The 27,889-nt window shown below is 54.9% G+C and overlaps 1 protein-coding gene across 1 annotated transcript in view; it reads right to left on the bottom strand.

The window, feature by feature from the left end:
• LOC144950867 (semaphorin-6A-like) overlaps nt 1-27,889 on the bottom strand; it is a 144,812-nt gene that overhangs the window by 27,701 nt on the left and 89,222 nt on the right. Inside the window, 5 exon segments of the mRNA XM_078881018.1 lie at nt 10,567-10,686; nt 11,443-11,566; nt 14,147-14,248; nt 14,612-14,674; nt 15,161-15,221. Coding sequence (XP_078737144.1) covers nt 10,567-10,686; nt 11,443-11,566; nt 14,147-14,248; nt 14,612-14,674; nt 15,161-15,221 — 470 coding nt within the window.

Genomic DNA, 27,889 nt, shown 5'->3' with positions numbered 1-27,889 from the left:
CGTGGTGGTCTCTGTGTCGTGTGTGTGTGTCGTGTGTGGGAGAGCGTGTGCGTGTGTGGACAGGGGCGTGTGTGTGTCGTGTGTGGGAGAGCGTGTGCGTGTGTGGACAGGGGCGTGTGTGTGTGTCGTGTGTGGGAGAGCGTGTGCGTGTGTGGACAGGGGCGTGTGTGTCTGTGCGTCTGTGCCTATAGGGGGGGAGCGGTAGCGTCACTGTTGGCACGCTGTGCAGAGCTGCGAACTTGACGACCCGAGTTTGATTCCCGCTCACGGCTAACAGCAGTGGCGGTAATCTGAACCGGTTATGGGCATCCCCTAGGTCGACTCAGCCTCAAATGAGTACCTGGTGCGGCGTGTAAATATCGGGAGACAAAGGCGGTCGGGCGTGGTGCTGGTCACCCCACCATCTCGTGTGCCGTGCAGGCCTTCAAAGGTGCTCGCTAACAGCACTTGCCCCTACAGTCTGTTAAGGCTATAAGGGGGATCTCGTTGTCTTTGTGTAGGAGCGTGTGTGAGTGGGTGTGCGTGTGTGAGTGTGTGTGGGTGTGTGTGTGGGTGGTACTGGCCACCCACCCCCTCGCGTGACGTGCAGGCCTTCGTAGGCGATGCTACTCGCTAAAAGCACTTGCCCCAAAATTATGTCGAGGCTATACGGGAGATCTTTGTCTTTGTGTGCGATGGGGGTGGGGTGGGGGGTGATGGATGGGTGGGTGGGGGGAGATGTTACGCGTAAACAAAAGCAACGATATAATCCATTAAGACGAGGGTGACGATTAATTAATTACGAAAGCTGTGATGACGGAGCATCGTGAATGCGTCCTGCTAATGAACCCTAATTGCGTCGATGTTAAAAAAAAGTTGATCGCCGCACCGTAACAACAACAACAATAACAACACCCAACGAAACAACAACAACAATAATATCCAACAACAACAACAACAACGAACATCAATGATCAATGTTTAAATCATTACGTCGCGTTTGGCCGACGGTGGCCACAGAGGAGAGAAAGCCGCAGTAGGTTCAATTCCAAGTCGGGTTTGAGATGGGTGGGATGGGTGGGGTGGGGTGGGGGGTGGGGGCTGTGACGTAGCTACCCAAGTGTGCAGGCGGTGCCACTGCACAGGAGCCCATGGGAACCGAGGAGTTCAAGAGGTCGTCATCCATGCAGAGGCAGGGAGACAGAGCGAGGGGCTGAAGGAGAGAGTGGTTTTCACACCTGATGATGATTGCTTGATGTTGCAATCGAAACGTCGTGAGAATGTAATTGTTTTATTTGTATTGTTTTATTATTTCCCTTCATACGTGACTTTACCGAAATAACCAAGAATAAGAGAGAGTGTCTTTCGTGGAATCTTTCATTAAAATGGGGGGGGGGGGGGGGGGGGGTTACATAAAGCAAAGCATTAAAAAAAACGAAATAATGAACGAAGCAAAGTGCCGACTACACCGAGCATCTTCTTGTTTCCATTGATCGTAAAAAAAGAGAGCGAGAGAGAGAGCGAGTGAGCGCGATAGAGAGGGGGATGAGAGATAGAGACAGAGTGAGAGCGAGAGAGACAGAGTGAGAGCGAGAGAGACAGAGTGAGAGCGATTGAGGGGTGGAGGAGAGAGAGACAGAGTGAGAGCGATAGAGGGGGGGAGGGAGAGGGAGCGAGAGGGAGACAGGGAGCGAGAGAGACCCTGGGGAGAGTTGTGTTGCAATTAAACGACACAACTGGAGTAATCATTATTAATGTTGTTATTCTTGCTGCTGCTGCTGTTGTGGTTGTGTCCAAGTTGCCCATTTCTCAAAACCCGCGTCAACTGGATCGTTCCGGGACGAGCGATCGCCGTACGCAACAGACGGGGTTGGCAGCAGTGGCAGAGGTCGCAACCGGGTACCCGATACCCGTACCCTACCCGAAACCCGGCTACCCGTACCCGGCCGGGTACGGGTACGGGTACCCGTTTGCGACCCTGGTGCGGCCGGGTACGGGTACGGGTAGGCCGTGAGTCACTGGTGAGTAACCGTTTGTCACTCATTTCCCAACGTCTTGTCTCTTCTCACAATTCAAGTTCCTAGAATCAACCCACCCGCGCCTGCAACATGGCTTCATCCCAGAGGTCGCAATCAGGTACCCGATACCCGTACCCTATCCGTACCCGGCCGGGTACGGGTAGTGTACGGGTAGGGCCGGGTACGGGTACCCATTTGCAACCCTGGTGTGGCCGGGTACGGGTACGGGTAAGGAATCAAAACCCGTTTGCGACCTCTGAGCAGTGGTAGTGGCAGCAGTGGCAGTGGCAGCAGTGGTAGTGGCAGCAGCAGCAGGAGCAGCCATCGGCGTCATGGGCAGCAGAGGGCATTACAGCAACAACCAAACAACCACCTTCACCCGATCCGTGCTGACCAGAGTGGTGAAGTATGGTCACGGCATTGCTCTTCCACAAGCGTGGTACGATGTCGACGACTTCACCTGGTACACAGGAGGTCGTTGGGTTCGATCCCGACCCTGACGCCCGTTGTGTGTACAGAGTGCTTCAAAACAAATGTGAACACTCATACGGGACTATCGTTAATGCTACACTGTAACGTGATGACAAATGTGATGTTAATAGCTTCAAAGAGTGTCTCCATCTTCTTGGTTCTTTCGGTAAAGTCACGTAGAAGGGAAATAATAAAATAATAAAAAAGGAAACATAATAAAATACAATTCTCACGACGTTTCGGCCACAACACAAGCAGCCGTCTGACGTTGTCTTTCCGACAGCCCTGTTCTTCACCTGAGGACGGCTGCTTGTGTTGTGGCCGAAACGTCGTGAGAATTGTATTTTATTATGTTAAATTTTTTGTATTTTATTATTTCCCTTCTACGTGACTTTACCGAAATAACCAAGAAGATGAATCCCTGCAGTCACGAAAGCTTTAAATCGAGAGTGTCTCCACTTTATCGCCATCGTTGTTTAACGCGTGGCCTGTACTCTTCTCAGGTGGTCTCCAGAGCCTGGAGGAGCGACATTTCTCGCGGTGTTGTTGTCAGAAGTGTTAACATTGTTTTCCAAGCATCCTTTATATTTGGAGTTTGCGTTTTTCTCTCTCTCTCTCTCCCCGTGGTCGCGTGGATTTTTCTCCGGGTCCTCCGTTGTTTCCCTCCACATTTAGAGTCGAGGTCTCGCATTGAGTGTAATTGGGCTGCTATGAATGTCCACGACGACGACGATGATGATGATGATGGAGCCCACTTCGATGAACTATCTCTCCTCCTCTGACCCAGCTGAAAAATACGCTGCCAAGCTTAGCGGTGTTCATTAGGACGCTGTCTTTCCGACAGCCCTGTTCTTCACCTGAGGACGGCTGCTTGCGTTGTGGCCGAAACGTCGTGAGAATTTGATATTATTATGTTTAATTTTTATTATTTCCCTTCTACATGACTTTACCGAAAGAACCAAGCATATGAATCCATGCAGTCACGAAAGCTTTGAATCGAAATTGAACTATCATTTGTGATGGCGAGGTCGCTTCTGAAAAGAAAGAAGCTACACAACTCAGCGGGGCCTTCCCTGTTAAAATAAGAATTATATTCGATTAGAGTCGTTTCAGAATAGGTGGCAGTGCCCACACGTTTCCCCATCCAGGGATGAACGGCTACCCCCCCTGGCTCTGCGTGCCAGTGGCAACGTTCCCACCGATCATTTCGCGCGTGCCGCACATCTGTTCCCGTTTCTGCAATTCGCTTGTTGTTGTTGATGATTTAAAAACATTTATTGACTTATTATTAAGACACATGCATACTCTTTGGTTCTTTCGGTAAAGTCACGTAGGTAGAAGAATAAAATAAAACAAAAAAGAATACATCAGCGAAACAATATTCTTTGTTTTATTTTATTTTTAATATGTATACTCTTTAAAAATAAAATAAAATGAAACAAAAAATAATATATCAGTTATATTTTATTTTTAATATGTATACTCTTTAAAAATAAAATGAAACAAAAAATAATATATCAGTGATATATTATTTATATATCAGTGATATATTATTTTTGTTTTATTTTTCTACCTACGTGACTTTACCGAAAGAACCAACGAGTATGGATTCCTGCAGTCACGGAAGCTTCAAATCAAGGAAGACACGTGTATATTTTTATATTTTTTGTTTCGCGGGATGAACTTTGAGCGTAACGAGGTGAGGGAGGCGTGAAGCCAACAGGCGTCATTTGGTGTCGTTAACGAGGAATAATGGAACGCGCCCTGGGAGGTGCGCAGAGCCTCCAGCCACACTGACTGCGCCATCACTCACTCACTGGCGCGCGTGTGTGTGGGTGGGTGTGTGTGGGTGGGTGTGTGTGGGTGGGTGTGTGTGGGTGGGTGTGTGTGTGTGGGTGTGTGTGTGTGTCTGTGGGTGGGTGTATGTGTGGGTGTGTGTGTGTGTGTGTGGGTGTGTGCGTGGGGTGTGTGGGTGGGTGTGTGTGGGTGTGTGTGGGTGTGTGTGTGGGTGTGTGTGTGTGGGTGTGTGTGGATGGGTGGTGTGTTTGGGTGTGTGGGTGTGTGTGGGTGTGTGGTGTGTGTGGGTGTGTGGGTGTGTGTGTGTGGGTGTCCCCCACAACTCCTAATTTGTGATAGGGCAATTGTGGAAAGAGTGGAGAGTTTCCCATACCTGGGCAGTGTGCTCATGACCGGCTCTGGTTTGACAGCAGAGGTCTCACAATCAGTCGAGGGACATTATCTTTTCATCGGTTGCGTAACGCTGTGTGGAAGCTACCTGGTCTCTCGCTCCGCACGAAGCTTTACGTCTTCTCGGCCACAGTCATTCCCTCCCTTCTCGACGCTTGCGAAACGTGGACTCCCTAATGGAGCACCTTCGCCGGTTAGAAACATTTAGGCTGGCCTGCCTACGATCCATTCTGGGTTTAACCTGCAGGCTGGATTGTGTGAGGAGCTCACAAATCCTTGAAAGATCTGGGCAAAGTCCCATCGGGGAGCTCCTACGGCAGGCAAGACTGCGTTGGCTGAGCCATGTAGCCTGCATGCCCAGCCACCACATGCCTAAATAGCTTTTGTTCGGCCGGATCTAGGGGGCTAAACGGGCGCGGCACGGGCTAGAGAAGATATGGAGTGATGTGGTACAGGAGGATGTGGCGCTGAGTGGACTTGCCGATGACTGGTACCAGCGGTGTCAAGATCGGCCTTTGTGGAGGAGGCTCGTGAAGGACGCTACTGGCCAGTTGGAGGCAGTCGCCCTCCAACAACAACGGAGGGCGGAGGAGCGACGCTCACAACAACGAGCGCCGGGTGGCTAAAACACAGCAAGTTGGCACAGTAGGGGGCACAAGTGGTGCATCAGCCAATCTCAGTCATCTCAGTCAGTCGACCCGTGGCACCTGGTTCTGCCCCGTGACCTCCTGCCAGCGGGCATTCGACACTTCACATGGCCTCAAGGTGCACATAGCCTGGCACAAGCGTCGTGGTGACGTCACCGCCACGTAGACTCACATAGAAACCCACAGACTCACGTAGAGACCCGCAGATTCACATAGAGACCCACATACTCACATAGAGACCCACAGACTCGCATAGAAACCCGCAGACTCACGTAGAGACCCACATACTCAGAGACCCGCAGACTCACAGACCCAATGACTCCCGTGGAGATCCATAGGCAACAGGAGAGACTCAAAGGCTCACACAGGCTGAGTTGTGATTACACCGGGCTCTCAAGTGTAGTGAGCCGATGGTGGCAGCCACTAGTCGCCAAGCGACTACACACACGCAAAGACGCAATCGCACGAGACTCAGGTCCGAGCTGATTTTTTACTAAATGAGAACTCGTGAGATGCTAAAATATCTCGATCACGGGACGAACCTCACTCTCGTAGGCGGAGCACGTGCCAAAGTGAGACCCCCTTCCCCCCCGACTTCTACCGTGCGTGGACCCTGAGGATTTTGTTCAGTTCAGTTTCATTTATTAAGTATAACACTGTGAGCCATGCCGCTCTTGACTCGTCGGATCAGCGAGGACGCAACAGAGTCAGCATTTTCACGAACGGAGCCCGGATACACGCAACATTTTTTTCTAGTTTTCCTTCAGATGACCCCACGTGGACACGCGTTTCTTTCTCTCGTCCTCGTCACTTAATTTCGGACTGACCCGAAGGTGTGACGTCATCGCAAATGTCACGAGCTCCATCCGGAGCGATGACGTCACGACGCGACGTCGAAGACGAAAAATAACGGGGGATCTGAATTGTGCCAAAAATCAAAACTACGAATTTTAGAAATTTTTATTTAAACAAAAAAAACCCCCATTTCGGATAAGCATTCACTCAACGCTGACAGCCATTATAAATAAATAAATGAATATGTTAATATATTGATATGTTACATTAATATATAAATATTTCTTCTCTGTTAATTTTTACATATATACAGTATTTATATATATTTATATATATATTTTAAAACCCACACCGGAGGTTATTTACGCGTACGCACGCCTGCCAACAACACGGCAACCCGCACCCCGCCTTGGCAGGGAGTCTGACCGCGCCGTGCTTGCAGCAGCCAAACAATCATCACCTGCGAGTCTGGCGTGGGGGGGGGGGGGGCACAGCGGGGGGTGGGGGGGGCAGGGGGGGGGGTCTGGAGTGACGCAGCGGAACGCCAGCGCCCGCCGAACCGTTAACGAGCCAATTACAATCTCATTTACATTTCCTTTTGTTGTTACCCTTGTCAGCCGTGATGAGCGTCAACCTCCCCACCATCCCCTCACTCCCCTCCCTCTCTCCCACCCCTCCCCCTCCCTCCATCCCTCCCCTCCATCCCTCCCCCTCCCCTCTCCCTCCCTCTCCTCCCTCCCTCTCTTCCTTCACCTCCCTCCATCCCTCCCCTTCCTACATCCCTCCCCCCTCCATCCCCCTCCCTCCCTCCATCCCTCCCCTCCTCCCTCCTCCCTCCCTCCTCTCCTCTCCCTCCATCCCTCCCTCCCCTCTCCTCCCTCCCTCCCTCCCTCCCCTTCCCTCCTCTCCCTCCCCGCTCCACTCACTGAGCGATGCCGTCATCTTCATGACCGCCATTGGATTCCGACTCGTGCGCCGGCGAGCACGGTGAAGTCGGGACCTCGCCTGGTATGCAGGGGGTCGTGGGCTCGATCTTGACCGTGACTCTTGACGCCTGCTGCTGTATATTTGGAGTTTGCGTGCCTCTCATCATCATCATCACGGTGCTAGGAGATGTTAACTACCTCGCCTGTACACAGGAGGTCGTGGGTTCGATCCCGACTCTGACGCCTGCTGTACATTTGTAGTTCGCGTGTCTGTCTCCCTGTGGTCGCGTGCATTTTTCTCCAGGCCACTCCGATTTTGCATTTCCCATTGTAGAACTCTTTCTAATGAACGTCCATAGACTCCGTGGATCCTACGCGAGTGTGATCGGGTGTGCTCATAAAAGGTGCGCGCGCGGGGGACGTGGCACGCGCACCTCGCTCGCCACCGGCGAGGAATCCAGGGCAATTTAAACCAAAAAAAAAACGTGACCCAGTTATTTCAACGACGTACAACAAACGAAAGAAACCTCGCGACCCGCCTGCACGCCCTCGATAAGAAAGCACGCAAAAAGCGCGCAATGCACGCACGACCGCGCACACCCGTTAATAATACAATGTACTTTAAAGTAGCAAGTCCCACGCACCCCCCCCCCCCCTGCTTTCCGAGAAAATAAATAGGTCAACCACACCCATCGCTCGCACACACACCACGCTCAAACGCGAACAACTACAACACAAGAGACAAATATGCACTGCACCCCCCCCCCCCCGAGTAGCCGGTCACACAGGCGCTGTTTGAAGCAAGTTGCTACTCTTAGTTCTTTCGGTAAAGTCACGTGGGTAAAAAATGAAATTAAATTAATAAAAATAAAATAACAAAATCACGACGTTTCGGAGGCAACACAAGTCTCCCGTCATCAGGTGGGACCGTCACAGCCAGATTTTTCTGTGAGCCTCACTTGATGCAGCAAATCTGGCTGTGACGGTCCCACCTGATGACGAAGACTTGTATTGCCTCCGAAACGTCGTGATTTTGTTATTTTATTTTTATTAATTTTAATTTCATTTTTTTACCTACGTGACTTCACCGAAAGAACTAAGAGTGTGGATCCTTGCAGTCACGAAAGCTTCAAATCTAGAAGCAAGTTGCTGTCAGCGGGCAGCACCTGCACAGGAGGCTGTGGGACAGCGCACTCGGCGGTTTTGGGTGGTGAGCAGCACGCCCGGCCGCCTTTGTCTCCCCAGTGGGCATCGAACAAATCGGGGGTTACTTTGCAACCGCGCGCTTTCAGGTGCGCTGCCCCGCGGCCGTCTGCAACGCTCTTCCATTCCGATATTAGGAAGCTACTGTGAGTTCTGCGCGTTTACATATCGAAGTTTTTGTTGCGTGCTTTTAGTTTGGTGTCCTTCCCCGGCAACCTCCGATTAGCGCTGTTGGCTACGTACGGTGCGAAAGAAGTTCAACACAGAGTACATACATACGCTCTAAGTACACGACCTAGAACCATCCACCACTGCCGATGCTAATCACGCACAGAATTTAAATTAAGGCTGAGTCGACCTAGGGAGGCCCAGGACCGGTTCAAATAATCGCCACTGGTGTTTCGCCGTGAGCGTGAATCTAACTTGGGTCGCCGGGTTCGTAGCGCAGCACACTAACCACTACACTACCGCTCCCCAGCACACACACACACACAGACAGACAGACAGACACACACACACAGACAGACACACACACACACAGACAGACACATGCACGCCAACCCCGTACCATCGGCGGTTGTGCCCTCCTCCCGTGACGGTCTTCATCGGTGCTTCTCGCGACGAAACAGCACTTGCCCCCAACAGTCTACTAAGGCTACACGGGGGATCTTTGTCTTTGTTTGTGCCACCCCCCCAGCTGTATAATTCCTTACAATCAAAGTCAAGAAGGCGTTGGTGCAGAATATTGAACAATCGTGGCGGGGGGGGGGAGGTGGGAGGGGAGCAGTGGGGGGTAGAGGGGGCAGTGGTAGGGGGGGGCAGTGGTGGGGGGGGGTAGTAGGGGGGGTCTCAACCCTCCCCCGAGAGGGGGTGGCTGGACACAATGCTGCAACAACGACAACAATGGAGCAATGGGGGGGGGGCAGTGGTGGCGGCGCTGGTTGCCTGTTCGCCGTGCCACGCACGCACACAAGCCGGCAAAGACTGCCTCGTTACTCACCTCGTTACTCACCTCGTTACTTTCCCCTACCTCCCACCGTTACTCCCCCCCCCCTCCTGCTCACCCCCCCCCCCCCTCACCTTTAACCCCCCCCCCCAACCGTCACTCACTCCCCACGTTCACCGCTGGAGTTCAGCAACATTCGCTGTTGTACTGCACTTCTACGCTCCCCCGCCGCCTTCAACCCGCCACTGGCCCGGCACGGCCCCCGGTCGACGCGCGGATACGATCGGTGACACGGCGTCACAAAAGTCAGAGCCCCCCCTCAAATATGACGCTACAAAGCTCTGCCCCCGCACCCCAAAAAAAATAAAACATGCTTGAAATCGCTTTAAACTATTGCCATTGTAGTGCATATTTAATGTAACGTTTATTAATAAGTCTATTTAATTAAGTAGAACGTGTTGTCTATATTTATTTAAAGTTGCGCATTTTGATGTGACGTCACGTTTCTCAAACTCCCCCCCTCGTCACACATCGTCACAAACATCTGATCTCCCCCCTCCCTAGGTGCGTGACGTCATTTATGGACGGCCCCCAAGGTGCTTTTCACGGCTCATCCCCGCTCCGCTTTCCGAGATCCGCTGAGGTTGGGGGGGGGGGGTGCATTGGCGGTGATGTCGCGATGGGCTCGGGTACGCGAGCATCCACACGCATCGATTGAACACGGAGGCGGCTTTCCAGACCAATGTCGTCCATGATTAAGGTTGGCCTTGTGTGTTACTTACCCGTTGGGGTAGATCGCGCAAATGAGTTTACGTGAATACAGTGAAGGATTGGTGCGTGCTACGGTAAGGGGTCTTTGGTGTGGTGGGGGGGGGGGGTACGTGGTGGAGATCAGAGCACGCGGCCGCCCCGCTCGGACACAACCACCGCCCCCCCCCCCCCCCCCCCGATTCATCGTGACACTCGGCGACTCGGACTGACGCCACGAGCACGGGGCCTCGCCAGGAAGCGAGGGGTCAAACCAAGCCGCCGTACATACATCACAGCACTGCCTCTGTGCCACCAGGCGGTGGATAAATGGGTCCTCAGCCCAGTGTACGATCGGCAGGTCGTGTGCGATGGGGGCGCGGGGGGGGGAACGTGGGTTACCGCCACCCCCCCCCCCCCCACCCAGGCGCTTTGGCCAGCGTAGAAGAGTAGGCCAAAGCACCTCGTGCCGACGGCGGCTCTCTGGCGACGGCGGCGTGGAGAAGCCCGCGGGGGCGACGCTCCGAATCCCCGTGGCGTGACGGACGCTGTTCCAAGCTGCCACGGTCCCGGTGGGAGAGGAGGGGGGGGGGGCGGTGGAGCGGGGGAGGGGGGGGGGGTGATGACGACGAGGCGATGGTTGTTACCTTTGAGCCATTTGGAGTCGTACTTGATGGTGCGCAGAGCGGGGCTGCTCCCCAAGCTCCGGTAAATGACGGCGTCGCTCGCGAGGAAATCCGTCACCGTGGCGGAGTAGAGCTTGCCTCCTGCGGGGGGCGGGGGGGGGGGGGAGGGGGGGCACGCGGAGTGGGGGGGGGGCACAGCTGTCAGCGTGGACGAGCGTTGACGCGTGGCGAGCCAGCGTGTGGTAACGCGTTGTGGTGCGGTAACGCGTTACCGTGGCGACACGCACCGCGTTACCGCGGCAACACGCACCGCACGCTGTGACCACACAGCTGAGAGCGTGAGTTGGCGTGAAAGCCTGGAGGAGAAGGAAGGTCTCCTCTGTGGCTGGGAGTGGGCAGTGGATGAGGCCTCGCTGGAGCAGAGAGTCATGTGGCTCTGATGACGAAGATGATGACGAGGATGATGATGACGACGATGATGATGATGACGATGATGATGACCACGAGGATGATGACTATGATGATGACGACGAGGATGATGACGAGGATGATGATGACGACGATGATGATGATGACGACGACGATGACGACGCTGATGACGTGGAGGATGATGATGACGAGGATGATGATGACGATGATGACAACGATGATGATGACGACGATGACGACGACAATGACGTCGATGATGACGACGAGGACGACGTCGATGATGACGACGACGACGACGAGAGTGACAATGATCACGGGGAGTGAATCCGTCCCGTGTGGACCACAGTGTGCGGGTGGGGGGCGAGCGAAGAGCACGACGACGACGACGCCGCGTGGCTCGTCGTGACGAGGCGACGTGGAGGTCGAGGGACTGAGCGGGGGGGGGGGGGTGAGGAGGAGGAGGCTCACCGGAGAAGAGCGCCACGTTGCTGTGCTTGGAGTCGTAGGGACACTTGGCCATGCCGTTGATCTCGTCGCCCTCCATGCGCGCCACGCCCGCTCCGTCCGACGCGTCCTGCCGCTCGCCGTGCAACTGGGGGAGACGTCGCAACGCGTTACCACGGCGACAAAGCAACGCGTTACCATGGCGACAAAACAACGCGTTACCACGGCGACAAAGCAACGCGTTACCACGGCGACAAAGAACCGCGTTACTACGGCGACAAAGCAACGCGTTACCACGGCGACAAAGTAACACGCTACCATGGCGACAAAGCAACGTGTTACCACGGTGACAAAGCAACACGTTACCACGGCGACAAAGCACCGCGTTACCACGGCGACACGCACCGCACCCCACCGCGTTTGAGCCCTGGGTCTGGGTGGTGTTTTTTTGTTTTCTAAGTGCGTTCACAACAGCCACGTCAGAGACACTGACGCAGCACAGCCGAGAAGCTGAGTCCGATCCCCTGGGTGAGATCCGATTGCCACCACCGCCACCGCCACCGTCACCACCGCCACCGCCACCACCACCACCACCACCGTCACCGCTGCCACCACCACCGCCACCACCACCGCCACCACCGCCACCACCACCACCACCACCACCGTCACCGCTGCCACCACCACCGCCACCACCACCGCCACCACCGCCACCACCACCACCACCGTCACCGCCGCCGCCACCGCGACCCTGACGGCACCTTCCGTCGCGACGGCCTCGCGCCATGGAGAGCGCGAGTGACGTGCCGAACGTTTCTAACAACTCTAATGACGCCAGGTCCGAGGCCTCGCGTCGCTCCGGGGTGCCTCTCAGGAGGTGGAGGTGGTGGTGGAGGAGGTGGAGGAGGTGGCGCTCGCCGCTAGGATGTCTGGGGGGAGCTCTCCGCGGGGCAAGGGGGCGCGCGTGCGCGTGGCACTTCGCACGCGAGCGGAGAGAGTGAAACGCGAGCGACACTCGGTAAAAATACTTCCCACAAGACGGAGAGGGGAGGTGGATCGCAAGACGGCGGTGGCGGTGGCGGTGCCTGTGTGTGTATGTGTGTGTCTGTGTGTGTGTCTGTGTGTGTGTGTCTGTGTCTGTGTGTGTAGTGGGGAGCGGTAGTGTAGCGGTTAGCGCGCTGCGCTATGAACCTAGCGACCCGGGTTCGATTCCCGTTCACGGCCAACACCAGTGACGATTATCTGAACCGGTCCTGGGCCTCCACTAGGTCGACTCAGCCTCAAATGAGTATCTGGTGCGATGTGCAAACATCGGGCGTGGTGTTGGCCACCTACCCCCTAGCGTGCCGTGCCGGCCTTCATAGGTGCTCGCTAACAGCACTTGCCCCTACAGTTTGTTAAGGCTACACGGGGGATCTTCGTGAGCACGTGTGAGCGCCCGTCCGTGCGTCTGCGCGTGTGTGAGCCTCTTCGCCGAGCGCCAGCGCACTCGGCGCCTGTCAATCACCGCCCGTGCGGTGTCAGATTTGCCACTTCCGCAAGTCGACGGGTTAACGACCGGAGGGGGGGGGGGCAGGGGGGGGCAGCGGAACGCATCGCGAGGAGCTGCCGCGAGCTCGGGGTGGCTCCGATTAACCCTCCACGGGACGGGGCGCTGGGCCAACGCGCGTCCCGACGGCCTGGACGTGATTTACATTGAGCCACGCGCACACACACACGCACACACACACGCGCACACACGCGCACACACACACGCGCACACACACGCACACACTTACGTAGGTACGCGCGTACGTGCCCGCAGACTTGCGTGCGCTTACATTAGCCAAGGACTTACATAGACCTACATGTGCCACATAATTAGATCTACTTACATGAGCCACAGAATTGCATGGACTTACATGAGCCATATACTTACATGGGCCATATAATTAGATCTACTTACATGAGCCGTATAATTACATGGACTTATACGAGCCGTAGACTTTACATGAACCATACACTTACATACAGACCCATAGACTCACACAGTGAGCCACAGACTCACACAGAGAGCCACAGACTCACACAGAGAGCCACAGACTCACACAGAGAGCCACAGACTCACACAGAGAGCCACAGACTCGCACACAGAGAGCCACAGACTCACACAGAGAGCCACAGATTCACACAGAGAGCCACAGACTCACACACACAGAGAGCCACAGACTCACACAGAGAACCACAGACTCACACAGAGAGCCACAGACTCACACAGAGAGAGCCACAGACTCACAGAGAGTCACAGACTCACACAGAGAGAGCCACAGACTCACACAGAGAGAGCCACAGACTCACACAGAGAGCCACAGACTCACACACACAGAGAGCCACAGACTCACACACAGAGAGCCACAGACTCACACACACAGAGAGCCACAGACTCACACACAGAGAGCCACCGACTCACACAGAAAGAGCCACAGACTCACACAGAGAGAGCCACAGACTCACACAGAGAGCCACAGACTCACACACACAGAGAGCCACAGACTCACACACAGAGAGCCACACACTCACACACAGAGAGAGAGAGCCACAGACTCACACACAGAGAGCCACATACTCACACTCACAGAGAGCCACCGACTCACACACACAGAGAGAGAGCCACAGACTCACACACAGAGAGCCACAGACTCACACTCACAGAGGGCCACCGACTCACACACAGAGAGAGCCACCGACTCACCCGATAGACGCGGCACATGGGGTTGAAGGCGTTGGTGCCACACACGAAGATGGTGCCGTCGTCGCGCGGGAGAAGCACCTTGATGAAGTTGTGGCACTCGTCCTGTGGGCGTGGGCCGAGGTAGGGGGGCATGGATTTCACACTGAGTCAACCTAGGGGAAGCCCAGAGCCAACGTTGGTCGTGGACCAGAATCTAACTCAGGTTGTAGGGTCCTGGGCCTCCCCTAAGTCGACTGAACCTAAAAAAAATAGTACCTGGCGCGGTGTGTAAACATCGCCACTGGGGGTGCAAAGGCGGCCGGGCGTGGTGCTGGCCACCCACCCCATCATTTGCCGTTCAGGGCCTTGATAGGTGCTCGCGAACAGCACTTGCCCCTAAGTCTGTTAAGGCTACACGGGTAATATTTGTCTTTGGTGTTGTGTGTGGTGCGGTGTAGGTTTGACACAGCTCATGTCTCGCGTCACCTTCTGTTTGCCTTTCATGGTGCAGATGTCCTTGTCTGTTGCTTTCGACTTCCAGGTCAGCGTCTGGCGAACAAATCGTAAGCATCGATGTCAACATGCCTCTCTCATGATCTCCATTAGTTTAGCACTCAGCCTGTAAACTAAACTCATGGTAACCAGTGTGGTTCTTCACCTTTACTGCAGCCTTGCACCCCTTTGGTTGTCAACCGTAATTTTTTTACAATATATTAAAACACGGGGATTGATGACACAAAGTAAGTTGTACTTGCGTGCCCCGCGCTTAATTTGTGTTTCGATGATTTACCTTCTAAATCTGGTCACGTCTCGCACTCCCAGAAAGGGCATCTCCAAGCAACCCCTGGGTTAAGAAACCACTGATTTAAAACTAGAAACTGTTTTATTTCACCAGGTAAGGCCCAATGAGTTATATATATACAAAAACAAATCTTCAAATGTTTTATTTTAACTCTAAAGCCGCCCGCCGTAGTATTGACCAGGGCGGCCGCCGTGCCTCGAAGAGCCACCGCCACCCCCCCACCCCCACCTCACCTTCTCGCTGGGGATCTCCTCGCCGTGCGCGTTGTCCAGGTCCACGTGGTACACGTGGTCCCTGCACACACACCGAGCCGGGACAAACCGACGAGATCCAATTAAACTCTCGACTGAAAATCGTAAAATGATTTTTTGTATGTTTGTTTTAACCACGTAAGGACCACTTGAGCTGCGACGCATCTTCCTTTCCAGAAGCGACCCAGGCATCACAAACGACCGTAAGAATACATCATCATTGCAATGTATAATTGAGCATCCCATCCCAGGATCCCAATGCGCAATGCATCAAAAGCAGGAAACAAAACCAGAAGCAGGGGGCAACCGACCCAAACTAGAGAGGGAAGAAGGCCACTTTAAAAAAAAAAGAAAGAGCTCAACGACGGTGGCCTATCATCATTACTTGGAGATTTCTAGCAGCCAAATACTCTGTTGATTCTAAATGTGGAGAGAAAAACCCGGAGGAACCGGAGAAAAATCCACGCGACCACGGGCAGAGAGACACGCAAACTCCCAATGGACAGCAGGCATCAGGGTCGGGATTGAACCCACGACCTCCCGTATACCTGGCGAGGTAGTTAACATCTCCTAGCCACCGTGGCGCCCACGATTGATAAAGCAGTCGTCACGTGACGAACAACAAACGTGGCCGACTTATGGCGGCTTTGGCAGCACCACGGGCGCTGTTTGTTTGTAGTTGGAGAGCATTCTCACAAAGACAAATATCGCCCATATAGCCTTTACAGGCTGTTGGGGCAAGTGCTGTTAGCCAGTAGCAACACCTATGAAGGCCGGCACGGCACGCGAGGGGGGTGGGTGGCCAGCACCACTCCCGGCCGCCTTTGTCTCTCCAGTGGCGATGTTTTTACACACCGCACCAGGTACTCATTTGAGGCCGAGTCAACCTACAGGGAGGCCTCGGACTGGTTCAGATAATTCGGCGTGAGCGGGAATCGATTTCGGGTCACCGGGTTCCCAGGGCAGCAGCGCTAACCGCTGCACCACCACTCCTCACACCACCACTACCACCACCACGACCGTCAACATTCTTTGCTTGTACCGGACTTCCTTAGCATGGATTACATCTCGGAGGGGGAAGGTGGGGGGGGGGTGTGATGGTGGGGTCGGGGGTGGTGGTGGTGGTGGGGTAGGGGTGGTGGTGATGGTGGTGGGGTAGGGGTGGTGGTGGTGTGGTATTTGTGGTGGTGGTGGTGGTGGGGTAGGGGTGGTGGTGGTGGTGGGGTAGGGGTGGTGGTGGTGGGGTAGGGGTGGTGGTGGTGGTTGGGTAGGGGCGGTGGTGGTGGTGGGGTAGGGGTGGTGGTGGTGGTGGGGTAGTGGTGGTGGTGATGGTGGGGTAGGGGTGGTGGGGTAGGGGTGGTGGTGGTGGTGGGATAGTGGTGGTGGTGATGGTGGGGTAGGGGTGGTGGTGGTGGTGATGGTGGGGTAGGGGAGGTGGGGGCAGTGGCTGGGGTGTAAATCGTTAAAATTGTCCGCGCGGTTATATTTAAGTAGCCATGCAGACTATTTCGAATTCCTCTCTCTCGCGTGCCGGGCTAAGTGGAGTCATTCCGCCAGCGAAATATAAACCCGGGGGTGGGAGGGGGGGCTCACACACGGAGGAGGAGGAAGGGGGGGGGCATGCTTGTGTTACCACGCCACGCTATTTAAACACCCCATCCCCTGTCGAGGGCTGATATTAACACGTGCAGAATCTCATTTGAGAGGTGGTGGGATTTTCACTTTCAGAACCTCCGGCTGTTTATTTATAGCGGAGGAGGAATCCGATGAGCTGTGAAGCGCTTTTATTTCTTTATCACAGATGTCCAGTAGGGGGGGATGGGGGGGGTCATAACGTCACGACAACAAACATTCTAAAAGAGTGCAAAGTAGAGGAAAGATAAGCAAATAGAATTTCGATTTAAAGCTTTCGTGAGTGCAGGGATTCATCTTCTTGGTTCTTTCGGTAAAGTCACGTAGAAGGGAAATAATTAAATAATAATACAGTTTCATTATCATGTAAAATAATAAAAGTAATAAATATAAAGGTTTATTTTTATTATTTTATTATTTCCCTTCTACGTGACTTTACCGAAAGAACCAATAATATAAGCAAATTGCTTTAAAAAAAAAATATGTATATATTTACACTAACCTTAAAAAAAAGAAAATCTTCCCAGCTCAAGCCCACGGAGATATTAGCTTCTTTTTCAGAAGCGACATGGCCACAAATGATGGCTCAACCAAGTGGCTTATGGCGTGGAAATTTACAGCAGCAAAATCATTTCTTATTCTCCTAGCCACCGTGGCGATAGGGGGTGGGTGGCCAACACCACGCCCGGCCGCCTTTGTCCCCATCGTTGCGATGTTTACACACCGCACCAGGTACTCATTTGAGACTGAGTCGACTTAGGGGAGGCCCAGGTTCGGTCCTCATAATCGCCACCGGTGTTTCGGTGGTGGCCGTGAGGCGGGAATCGAACCTGGCTGGGGTCGACGGCATCGTTAGCGAAGCGAGCTAACCGCTGCACCACCGCTCCACACGCGAACACACAACTCAATGTGGCAGTGGTAGTGAGGAATTCACGGTTCCGTCTATGAACCTCTCGCCACCAGGGGGGGGGGGGGGCGAGAGGGGGGGACAACGGTGGAGAGATGTTAACGACCTCGCCAGGTATACAGGAGGTCGTGGGTTCAATCCCAACCCTGACCCCTGTCTCTCTCGCTCTGCTGTGCTTCCAGTGTTGGGGCCTGCTTGAGGCGCGGCTCTGGCTGGAGCACGCCATGTACCACACACATGTCGGTGATGTGCAGCGCGTCTTCTTCGAACGCTGGGGAGCCGGAAAAGCCCCTCTCTGTACCAGCGTGGACGGCACCCTCGTGGTGTTCACCTTCTGAAGCGCTCGCTCGTCACCGTGGCGTGCGCGATGACCACAACCACCACCACGTGGCTTTATTTCGTGTTGTGCGCGGTGCTTTTAGCGCCACAGCGCGTGGATTTGTAGCGTTTAATTTCATTTGTTTGCTGGTGACTTTGTGTATTTCATATCGGAATCTCCTCCAGTGCTGTTGCTGCTGGCGGCAATAAAAGTTGTTTAAAAGTCAAAAAGTCTCTCTCCATGGATTTGTCTCCGGGTACTCCGGTTTTTCCCTCCACGTTGGAGAATCAACGCCACGTCTTCCGAGCATTCGGCTGCAATACATTTCCACGCGATGATGCTGCTGATGATGATAAGCTCATTTCGTTGAGCTATCGTTAGCGACGGCCAGGTCACATCTGAAAAAAGAAAACTACATCGCATCTCAATGGGGGACCTTCCCTGGTAAAGTAAAAATAAATTTGGTTGAATCGTTTATTCTTAGAGTGGCGCGCTGGGCATTTCTTGGCAACGTCGCACGGACCGTGCCAAAGAAAGCCACAACCTCGAGGCGTCGGCGGGCGGGCAGGCGGAATGCGCAGTGGCAGGTCGGGTACCCCCCCTCCTCCCCCTCCTCCCCTTCCTCCTCCTCCTCCCTCTCCCATTCCTCCTCCCCCTCCTCCCCCCTCCCCCCCACCCTTCCTCCTCCCCCCCCTCCCTCCCGTGAAGGGGGACCCACGCCTCCTCCACTCCTCCTCCCCCTCCCCCTCCTCTCCCTCCTCCTCCCCCCTCCTCCTCCCCCCTCCTCCTCCCTCCCGTGAAGGGGAACCCACGCCTCCTCCCCTCCTCCTCCTCCACCTCCTCCTCCTCCTCCCCCTCCTCCTCCCTCCTCCTCCTCCCCCTCCTCCCCTTCCTCCCCCTCCCCTCCCGTGAAGGGTACCCACGCCTCCTCCTCCCCTCCCGTAAGGGAAGTGTCTCCGCCGCGGCGTTGGCGGCGGCCCTGCGGCTCGAGCAGCGAGTGCGAGCTGCTCCCAGTCTGCAGCTCGTCTCGGTGACCCGGGCAGCCTCCCCCACGGCTCGCGCGCATCTCGCTGACGCTGCCCTCAGCAGCAGCAGCATCGCAGCCACGACCACCACCTCCACCGTCACCACCTCCACCACCACCTCCACCACCACCTCCACCATCATCGCCACCATTACCACCACCTCCACCATCATCATCACCGCCACCATAACCACCTCCACCATCGTCACCACCTCCACCATCATCATCACCGTCACCACCACAACCTCCACCATCACCACCTCCACCACCACCACCTCCACCATCACCGTCACCGCCATCGTCACCACCTCCACCATCATCATCACCGCCACCATCACCACCTCCACCATCACCGTCACCGCCATCGTCACCACCTCCACCATCATCATCACCGCCACCATCACCACCTCCACCACCACCAGCACCTCCACCACCACCACTATCACTGCCACCACCTCCACTGTCATTATCACCACCACCATCACCACCTCCACCACCTCCACCATCACCACCACCACCTCCTCCACCATTACCACCTCCACCATCACCACCTCCACCATCACCACCTCCACCACCTCCACCATCACCACCACCACCTCCTCCACCATCACCACCTCCACCATCACCACCTCCACCACCACCACTTCCACCACCACTATCACTGCCACCACCTCCACCGTCATTATCACCACCACCACCACCACCATCACCACCTCCACCACCTCCATCATCACCACCTCCACCACCACCACCTCCTCCACCATCACCACCTCCACCACCTCCACCATCACCACCTCCACCATCACCATCACCGCCACCACCTCCACCATGTATGCCAAATTCCGATGTAATGTCATCATTAGAGACTTAAACCAGAAAGACTCCCCTAAATATATACATACTGCAGCTCTGATGAAATGCACAAATCTCACCCCGTGCGAGACACTCAAAGTACACAGAGCAGTAAGGCCACTTGAATAGCTTGATTCATACTACTACTACTCTCTCTAAATAGTCTCTCTCTATATATATCGTGTCATACGCTGTGTATGACCCACAATAGACCACTAGAGAGGGGGGGGGGGCATGCCTGGCATTTAATTCGGAGGCAGAACGAGGAACGACACGTCGGTCGGAACTTTGTTTGGTTTGCTCTACGCAGACAAACTCTTAGGTTTTTTTCGGTAAAGTCACGTAGGTAAAAAATACAATTTAAATTAATAAAAGTAAAATAAAAATCACGACGTTTCGGAGGCAACACAAGCTTCCGTCTTCAGGTGGAACCGTCACAGCACGATTGCTGTATCAAGTAAAGAGAAATTCTAAGAGACCCGTCCTTGTATATATACTGGTTAAGGGGGGGCGAGGAGCCAGGGTAGGCACCTGGATCGGAGTTTTGTATTATTATTGTTGTGAGGTTGGTGCGGCTGAAGCCGCTGCTAGGACTGAGCCTTTGTTGTGTGGACTGGTTGAACTGGGAGGTGCCAGAGTTGTTAAGGTGTGGCTGCTCTACGCAGCTTGTGGAGGCATCGCACCGATGGGCAACCACAACAACAACAGTCGCCACGAGCTCGCCCACCCAGCCACGTGTCACGGGCAGAATCGCGAGCTCGATCACCCACCGCTGTCCACACGTAACTCAACTAAACTATTAAGCAACAAAGTTTGTATTACCACCACCACTACCACGACCAGGTCAGGGCCACTGAGCTAAATATTAATTAATACTGGTAGGAAGCTCCTGGTTACACCAGCCCACAGGGGATTATTGTGTCCGTCTGTCCATCGTGCAGGGAGGGGCTGGATGGGGAGGGAGGGGCTTGGTGGGGAGGGGCTGGGTGGGGAGGGTGGGGAGGGGCTGGGTGGGGAGGGTGGGGCTGGGTGGGGAGGGGAGGGTGGGGCTGGGTGGGGGGTGGGAGGGGTGGGGCTGGGTGGGGGGGGTGGGGGAGGGGCTGGTCACCCCGTGGTGCCCTTATAAAACTCAACGTTTATCCTACTCACGCCGGCTTGTGCCCGCCCTCAGTCGGGCATATTTGCGGAATACACCACGCCGCCGTTGACCCTGGCCATTGACCGAGCAACCCAACGTGTTCCTACCAGCTCCCTCCGCAGGAATGTGTTTTATACTGCAGGAGGAATCCGATGAGCTGAAAAGCTCTTTTTGACAGATGTTCCAGTCGGGGCAGCTCAGAACGTTACAACAACAACAAAAACAAACGCAACGATAGTAGCGCAAAGTACAGGAGGGGTAAACAAATCGCTCAATATATATGCAAATAAAACGAAACTATATCTCTATTTTATCTTACCATGTAAAGCCCACTGAGCTATTAGCTTCTTTTTCAGAATCGACCTGGCAATCGTAAACGATGGCTCAAAGCGGTGGCCTTATCATCACTTGGACATTTATTGCACCCAAATACTCTAAACGCGTGATTTTGATCCTTAGATGTGTGGAGGGGAAAAAACCAGAGGACCCGGAGGAAAAAAACCCGGCGAATACCAAGAGAGAGAGAGAGACACGCAAACTCCAAACACAATAATAATTCAAATTTATAATGCGCATTCAATTCTCGGATCTCAATGTGCTCAGGCTGGGGATTGAACCCACGACGTCATGCATCCCAGGCGAGGTAGTTAACATCTCCTAGCCACCGTGATGATGATGAGAGAGAGAGAGACACGCAAACTCCAAATACACAGCAGGCGTCAGAGTCGGGATCGAACCCACGACCTCCTGTACACCGTGCGAGGTAGTCAACATCTCCTAGCCACCGTGGCGACATGTCGTGCAGAGCTTTGCCGTCGCGTGCAACGTGAAACAGCCGAAACAGCGAGACACTGACGTGGGAGGCGGGCAGACGACAATCTCGAATGAGAAATCGCCCTGACCTCCGACCCCTGTGCATCACTGCATCACCCCCCCCCCCCTCGCTGCACTACGGGGGGCAGCCCTGCACGAGCGCGAGACATCTGTTCAGTTTTGTTTTATCTTTGGCCAAAATAGTTCCAGAGATTCTGGATTTGAAGTGTTCGTGACAGCAAGAATCCATACTCTTTGGTTTTTTCGGTGAAGTCACGAAATAAAATAAATTCAAATGAAAACAACTAAATTGAAACAATTTAATTGTTTTCATTTTAATTCATTTTATTTAGTTTTTTTACCTACATGACTTTACCGAAAAACTAAATTAAAACAACTTAATTGTTTTCATTTTAATTCATTTTATTAAGTTTTTTACCTACGTGACTTTACCGAAAAAACTCAATTAAAACAACTTAATTGTTTTCATTTTAATTTATTTTATTTAGTTTTCCCCCCGACGTGACTTTACCGAAAAAACCAAAGTGTTTAGTTCTAGAGAGCCGCATCGCACACGCAGAGCCACTTGTACACACACACAGACACAGCAAGACGATAACAACAACAACAACACATTCTGACTTAAACAAACAAAATAGGTGATGGAGTAAACTGCGTCCATGAAGTGTTTACCCCCCTTGAGTTATTAGTGAACGCTGTTCAACTGCTGTGTCATTGCGTCCGTCACCAAGACATCCCACAGTGTCCCGTGGTTCCCTGCCCAAATGTCGTCGTTTTACATTTACGTCTATTGAAGTTTTAAGATTTTTTTTTCTAAACGACAGCCCGCAAAGCTGGGGGGGGGGGGGGCAGCCAAAGATTTTAACTTCAGCCCCTCGTCCGACTATTTGGCGTCGTGCAGACCAATCTCGCCGTGCGGCACGGACATCGTGGCTGTTTAAGAGGGGAGGAGGTGGTGGTGGTGGTGGGGGGGGGGTAGGGGCAGGACCCGGAGCCGCCCTTCTGGGTCCCGCGCTTTGCGGGTTAGGGGGGAGAGCCGCGATTCGGTTGGGGGGGGGGTCCCCCACTCTTCGAGGTCACGGTGTCAGAAGCCATACTTCGACTTAATTTTAAAAGTGTCGGGGTGGGCGAAGAGGAGGAGGAGGGGGGGGGGGGGCAGGGGGTGGATTTGCCCCCCCCCCCCCGCGAGCGCGCCCCCCAGCCCCCTTGTGGCCAGCCCTGGCGGGCAGGGCCCTCTTGAGCGAGAGCCCCTGGGACTCTCGGCGATTCTCCCACGAGTGTCTGGAGCAACGATTCCCGCTCGGCCGTGGTGCATCGCACCAAACTCCACTACCATTGCCGGTCGCTCGCCATCGTTCGTGTTTATATTTTTATCTCGTCTCTGCTCCGTATAAATAGCGGCCCCGGTGGGAGATACGAATGTTCTTTTGGGGCCTTCGAGAAGCCGTCTGCTTTGCCAAAGAGCCGTAGCCCGTCAGAGACGCGAATTACTGGCTGCAGATGCGTATGACTGACAAGTTTGTGCACTTTGTGTGCGTGTTAGCAAGCTCGCGTGTGTGTGTGAGTGCGTACTTGTGTGTGTGTGTGTACCTGTGTGATATGCGTGTGTGTATGTATGCGTGTGATATACCTGTGTGAGTGTGTGAGCCTGCGTGCGGGTTCGATCCCGACCCTGACGCCTGCTGCTGTATATTTGGAGTTTGCGTGTCTCTCTCTCTCATCATCATCACGGTGGCTATGAGATGTTAACTACCTCGCCTGGTATGCAGGAGGTCGTGGGTGAGATTCCGACCCTGAAGCCTGCTGCTGTATATTTGGAGTTTGCGTGTCTCTCTCCCCGTGGTCGTGTGGAATTTTTTTATCGGGTCCTCCACTTTTTCCCTCCACATTGAGTAACAACGTCACGCATTCAGAGTATTTGGCTGCTATAAGTGTCCACGTGATAAGCCACTTGGTTTGGCGCGGGCCTTGACTGGTAAAAGTTTTCAAGTTACTATCGTGTCCCGTGCCGGCCTTCATAGGTGCTGCTACTCGCTAACAGCACTTGCCCCAAAAGCCGGTTAGAGTTTATACGGGGGATCTTTGTCTTTGTGTGTGCGTGTGTGCGTGTGTGTGTGCCCTCATTGTTTATGTGCTTGCCCGCTTGCCGACTGTGAAAGTGCATCTGTGTGTTTGGTGAGCTCCGACATGGAAATTTATGTAAATGCGAGTATTCACTGTGCGTGCGGGAATGTGTGTGTGTGGTAGGAGTGTTAATAATTGTGAATGAGTGTGCGTGCGTGTTGGCGTGTGTGCGCGTGTGCGCGTGCGTGTGCGCGCGTGTGTGCGTGTGTGTGCGCGTGTGTGCGTGTGCGTGTGTGTACGTGTGTGTACGTGTGTGTGTGCGTGTGTGGGGAGCAGCAGTGTAGCGGTTAGCGCGCTCTGCTACGGAACCCGGCGCCACCCGAGTTCGATTCCCGTTCACGGCCAACACCAGTGGCGATTATCTGAACCGATACTGGGCCTCGCTTAGGTAGACTCAGCCTCAAATGAGTACCTGGTGCGGTGTCTAAAAACATCGCCACTGGGGAGACAAAGGCGGTCGGGCGTGGTTGCTGGCCACCCACGCCCTCGCGTACCGTTCCGGCCTTCATAGGTGCTCGCTAACAGCACTTGCCCCAACAGTCTGTCACAGGCTATACGGGGGATCTTTGTCTTTGTATGCGTGTACCGCTACAGATACACAAAACCTCCCATCGCCCCTTCTCAATCGACTGCTGGATGAAGACCTGGCCATCGAGGTTGTTTGACCATACTTCACCACGCTGGTCAACACCACGTGGTGACTTCAGGCGTCTCCCTTGTCGCACGGTCGACACGTCCTCGTCGTCGTGTCGAGTTTGTTGTCCTTACCCTTACCCCCCCCCCCCCGTGCGACCTTCGATTTAGCACGGTTGGCGACGTATGGTGCGAAAGAAGTTCAACAGACGCACATCCACTCGTACAGTCACCATCGTCGTCATATTAGGGCTGTCCCCTTGGTCGCTGACCTCTGGGTGACACTCAACGCCCATCTCGGTGACCTGGCCTCCTCCTCCCTCCCTCCCCCTCCTCCACCACGCGTCCCACCCATCATCACAACCTCCTCCTCCTATTCACAACTTGCAAGTTGCTTACCCCATTCTCCTCCTCCACACTGCACACCACGTGTCCCACCCATCATCACAACCTCCTCCTCCTCCACCCTGCACACCACGTGTCCCACCCATCATCACAACCTCCTATTCACAACCTCCAAGTTGTTTACCCATCCTCCTCCTCCTCCACACCACGTGTCCCACCCATCATCACAACCTCCTCCTCCTCCACACCACGTGTCCCACCCATCATCACAACCTCCTCCACACTGCACACCACGTGTCCCACCCATCATCACAACCTCCTCCTCCTCCTCCACACTGCACACCACGTGTCCCACCCATCATCACAACCTCCTCCTCCTCCACACCACGTGTCCCACCCATCATCACAACCTCCTCCTCCTCCACACTGCACACCACGTGTCCCACCCATCATCACAACCTCCTCCTCCTCCACACCACGTGTCCCACCCATCATCACAACCTCCTCCACACTGCACACCACGTGTCCCACCCATCATCACAACCTCCTATTCACAACCTCCAAGTTGCTTTACCCATCCTCCTCCTCCACACTGCACACCACGTGTCCCACCCATCATCACAACCTCCTCCTCCTCCACACTGCACACCACGTGTCCCACCCATCATCACAACCTCCTCCTCCTCCACACCACGTGTCCCACCCATCATCACAACCTCCTCCTCCACACTGCACACCACGTGTCCCACCCATCATCACAACCTCCTCCTCCTCCTCCACACCACGTGTCCCACCCATCATCACAACCTCCTCCTCCTCTACACCACGTGTCCCGACCATCAGTCGGCTGCCTCCCTCGACGGCGACCGGCTTTATGATTGGCTGACACGAAGTGTCGTCACAATGCCCTCGTTACGCAGTGGAGTGGGAGGCCCAGCTGAGTGCCGACGTTGAAATAAAATGCGACGATATACATATAAAACTAGATTCCATATCAATCTAATGTCCCCCACATTACGTGAGTGTCCGTCTACAGGGCACGGTGTTAATGTACCGTATCTTGAGGTTTTTATTTTTTATTTTTTTGCAGTTTGCAAGGCAGATAGAATTTCCCTCGCCTCCACGGCGCCTCTAGTCCTAGACAATCGATCCAATGAATCATCTTTTACTCGCCTGTGGCATTGCTGGATGAGCGCTCCGTGAGTTCGCTCGGAGGTGCGGGGGAATGGGCAACAAAACTAAACACAAAAAGCAGTTCTAACATCAATGATTTTGTCCATCTAGACGATGATTTAAACGTGCATGGCTCCAGTGGCTTCCTAATATCGGAAGGGGAGAGCGTTCCAGACGGCCGCAGAAGCGCATCTGAAAGCGCCACGCGATGCGGTGACCACCGTCTTACGAGTCACATGTCCGTGTTGAACTTCTTTCGCACCATACGTAGCCAACCGTAGCTAATCGGAGGTGCCGAGGTGGGGCGGAGGGCGGAAGGACAACACACCAAACACAAAAAGCAGCTGCGAAAGAAATCATTTTCAATCCAGATTTTCTTTTTTTTTTATTATTAAACGAATGGGTTTAAAAAAAAAAAGTGATTTGTCCGGGCTGACTCTTGTTACTGGAAATCAATTTCATTTTGTTTTTGACTCGTGCGCTCTGCGCTATTCCCCGCTCTCTGTTCGCCGGTTCAACGTCGCTACTTTTTTTTACTTTCGTGTTTTTTTTTCTTCTGACGACATTGCTTCTGCCACTTGTGTGGCACTGGTCACTCTTGCAAATGAGACCTCGCCCTCGTCTCTGGAACTCCGACTCCTACCCTCCCCCCCCACACCCTCCCCCCCCTACCCTCCCCCCCTACCCTCCCCCCCTACCCTCCTCCTACCCTCCCCCCCTACCCTCTTCCCCACACCCCCCCCCTACCCTCCCCCTTACCCTCCCCCCTACCCTCCCCCCCTACCCTCCCCCCCCCACACCCTCCCCCCCCCACACCCTCCCCCCCCTACCCTCCCCCCCTACCCTCCCCCCCCACACCCTCCCCCCCACACCCTCCCCCCTACCCTCCACCCCACACTCTCCCCCCCTACTCTCCCCCCCACACCCTCCCCCCTACCCTCCCCCCTACCCTCCCCCCCACACCCTCCCCCCCTACCCTCCCCCCCACACCCTCCCCCCCACACCCTCCCCCCCACACCCTCCCCCCCCACACCCTCCCCCCCTACCCTCCCCCCACACTCTCCCCCCCTACTCTCCCCCCCACACCCTCCCCCCCCACATCCTCCCCCCTACCCTCCCCCCTACCCTCCCCCCCACACCCTCCCCCCCACACCCCCCCCCCTACCCTCCCCCCCACACCCTCCCCCCCACACCCTCCCCCCCTACCCTCCCCCCCACACTCTCCCCCCCTACTCTCCCCCCCACACCCTCCCCCCTACCCTCCCCCCCACACCCTCCCCCCCTACCCTCCCCCCCACACCCTCCCCCCCTACCCTCCCCCCCACACCCTCCCCCCCACACCCTCCCCCCTACCCTCCCCCCACACTCTCCCCCCCTACCCTCCCCCCCACACCCTCCCCCCCACACCCTCCCCCCTACCCTCCCCCCACACTCTCCCCCCCCTACTCTCCCCCCCACACCCTCCCCCCTACCCTCCCCCCCACACCCTCCCCCCCTACCCTCCCCCCCACACCCTCCCCCCCTACCCTCCCCCCCACACCCTCCCCCCCACACCCTCCCCCCTACCCTCCCCCCCACATCCTCCCCCCCTACCCTCCCCCCCACACCCTCCCCCCCTACCCTCCCCCCCACACCCTCCCCCCCACACCCTCCCCCCTACCCTCCCCCCACACTCTCCCCCCCTACCCTCCCCCCCACACCCTCCCCCCCCACACCCTCCCCCCTACCCT

The sequence above is a fragment of the Lampetra fluviatilis genome, chromosome 59 (assembly GCF_964198595.1).
Source record: "Lampetra fluviatilis chromosome 59, kcLamFluv1.1, whole genome shotgun sequence".
Taxonomy (NCBI): Eukaryota; Metazoa; Chordata; class Hyperoartia; order Petromyzontiformes; family Petromyzontidae; genus Lampetra; species Lampetra fluviatilis.
This window is presented reverse-complemented; position numbering and strand designations above follow the sequence as displayed.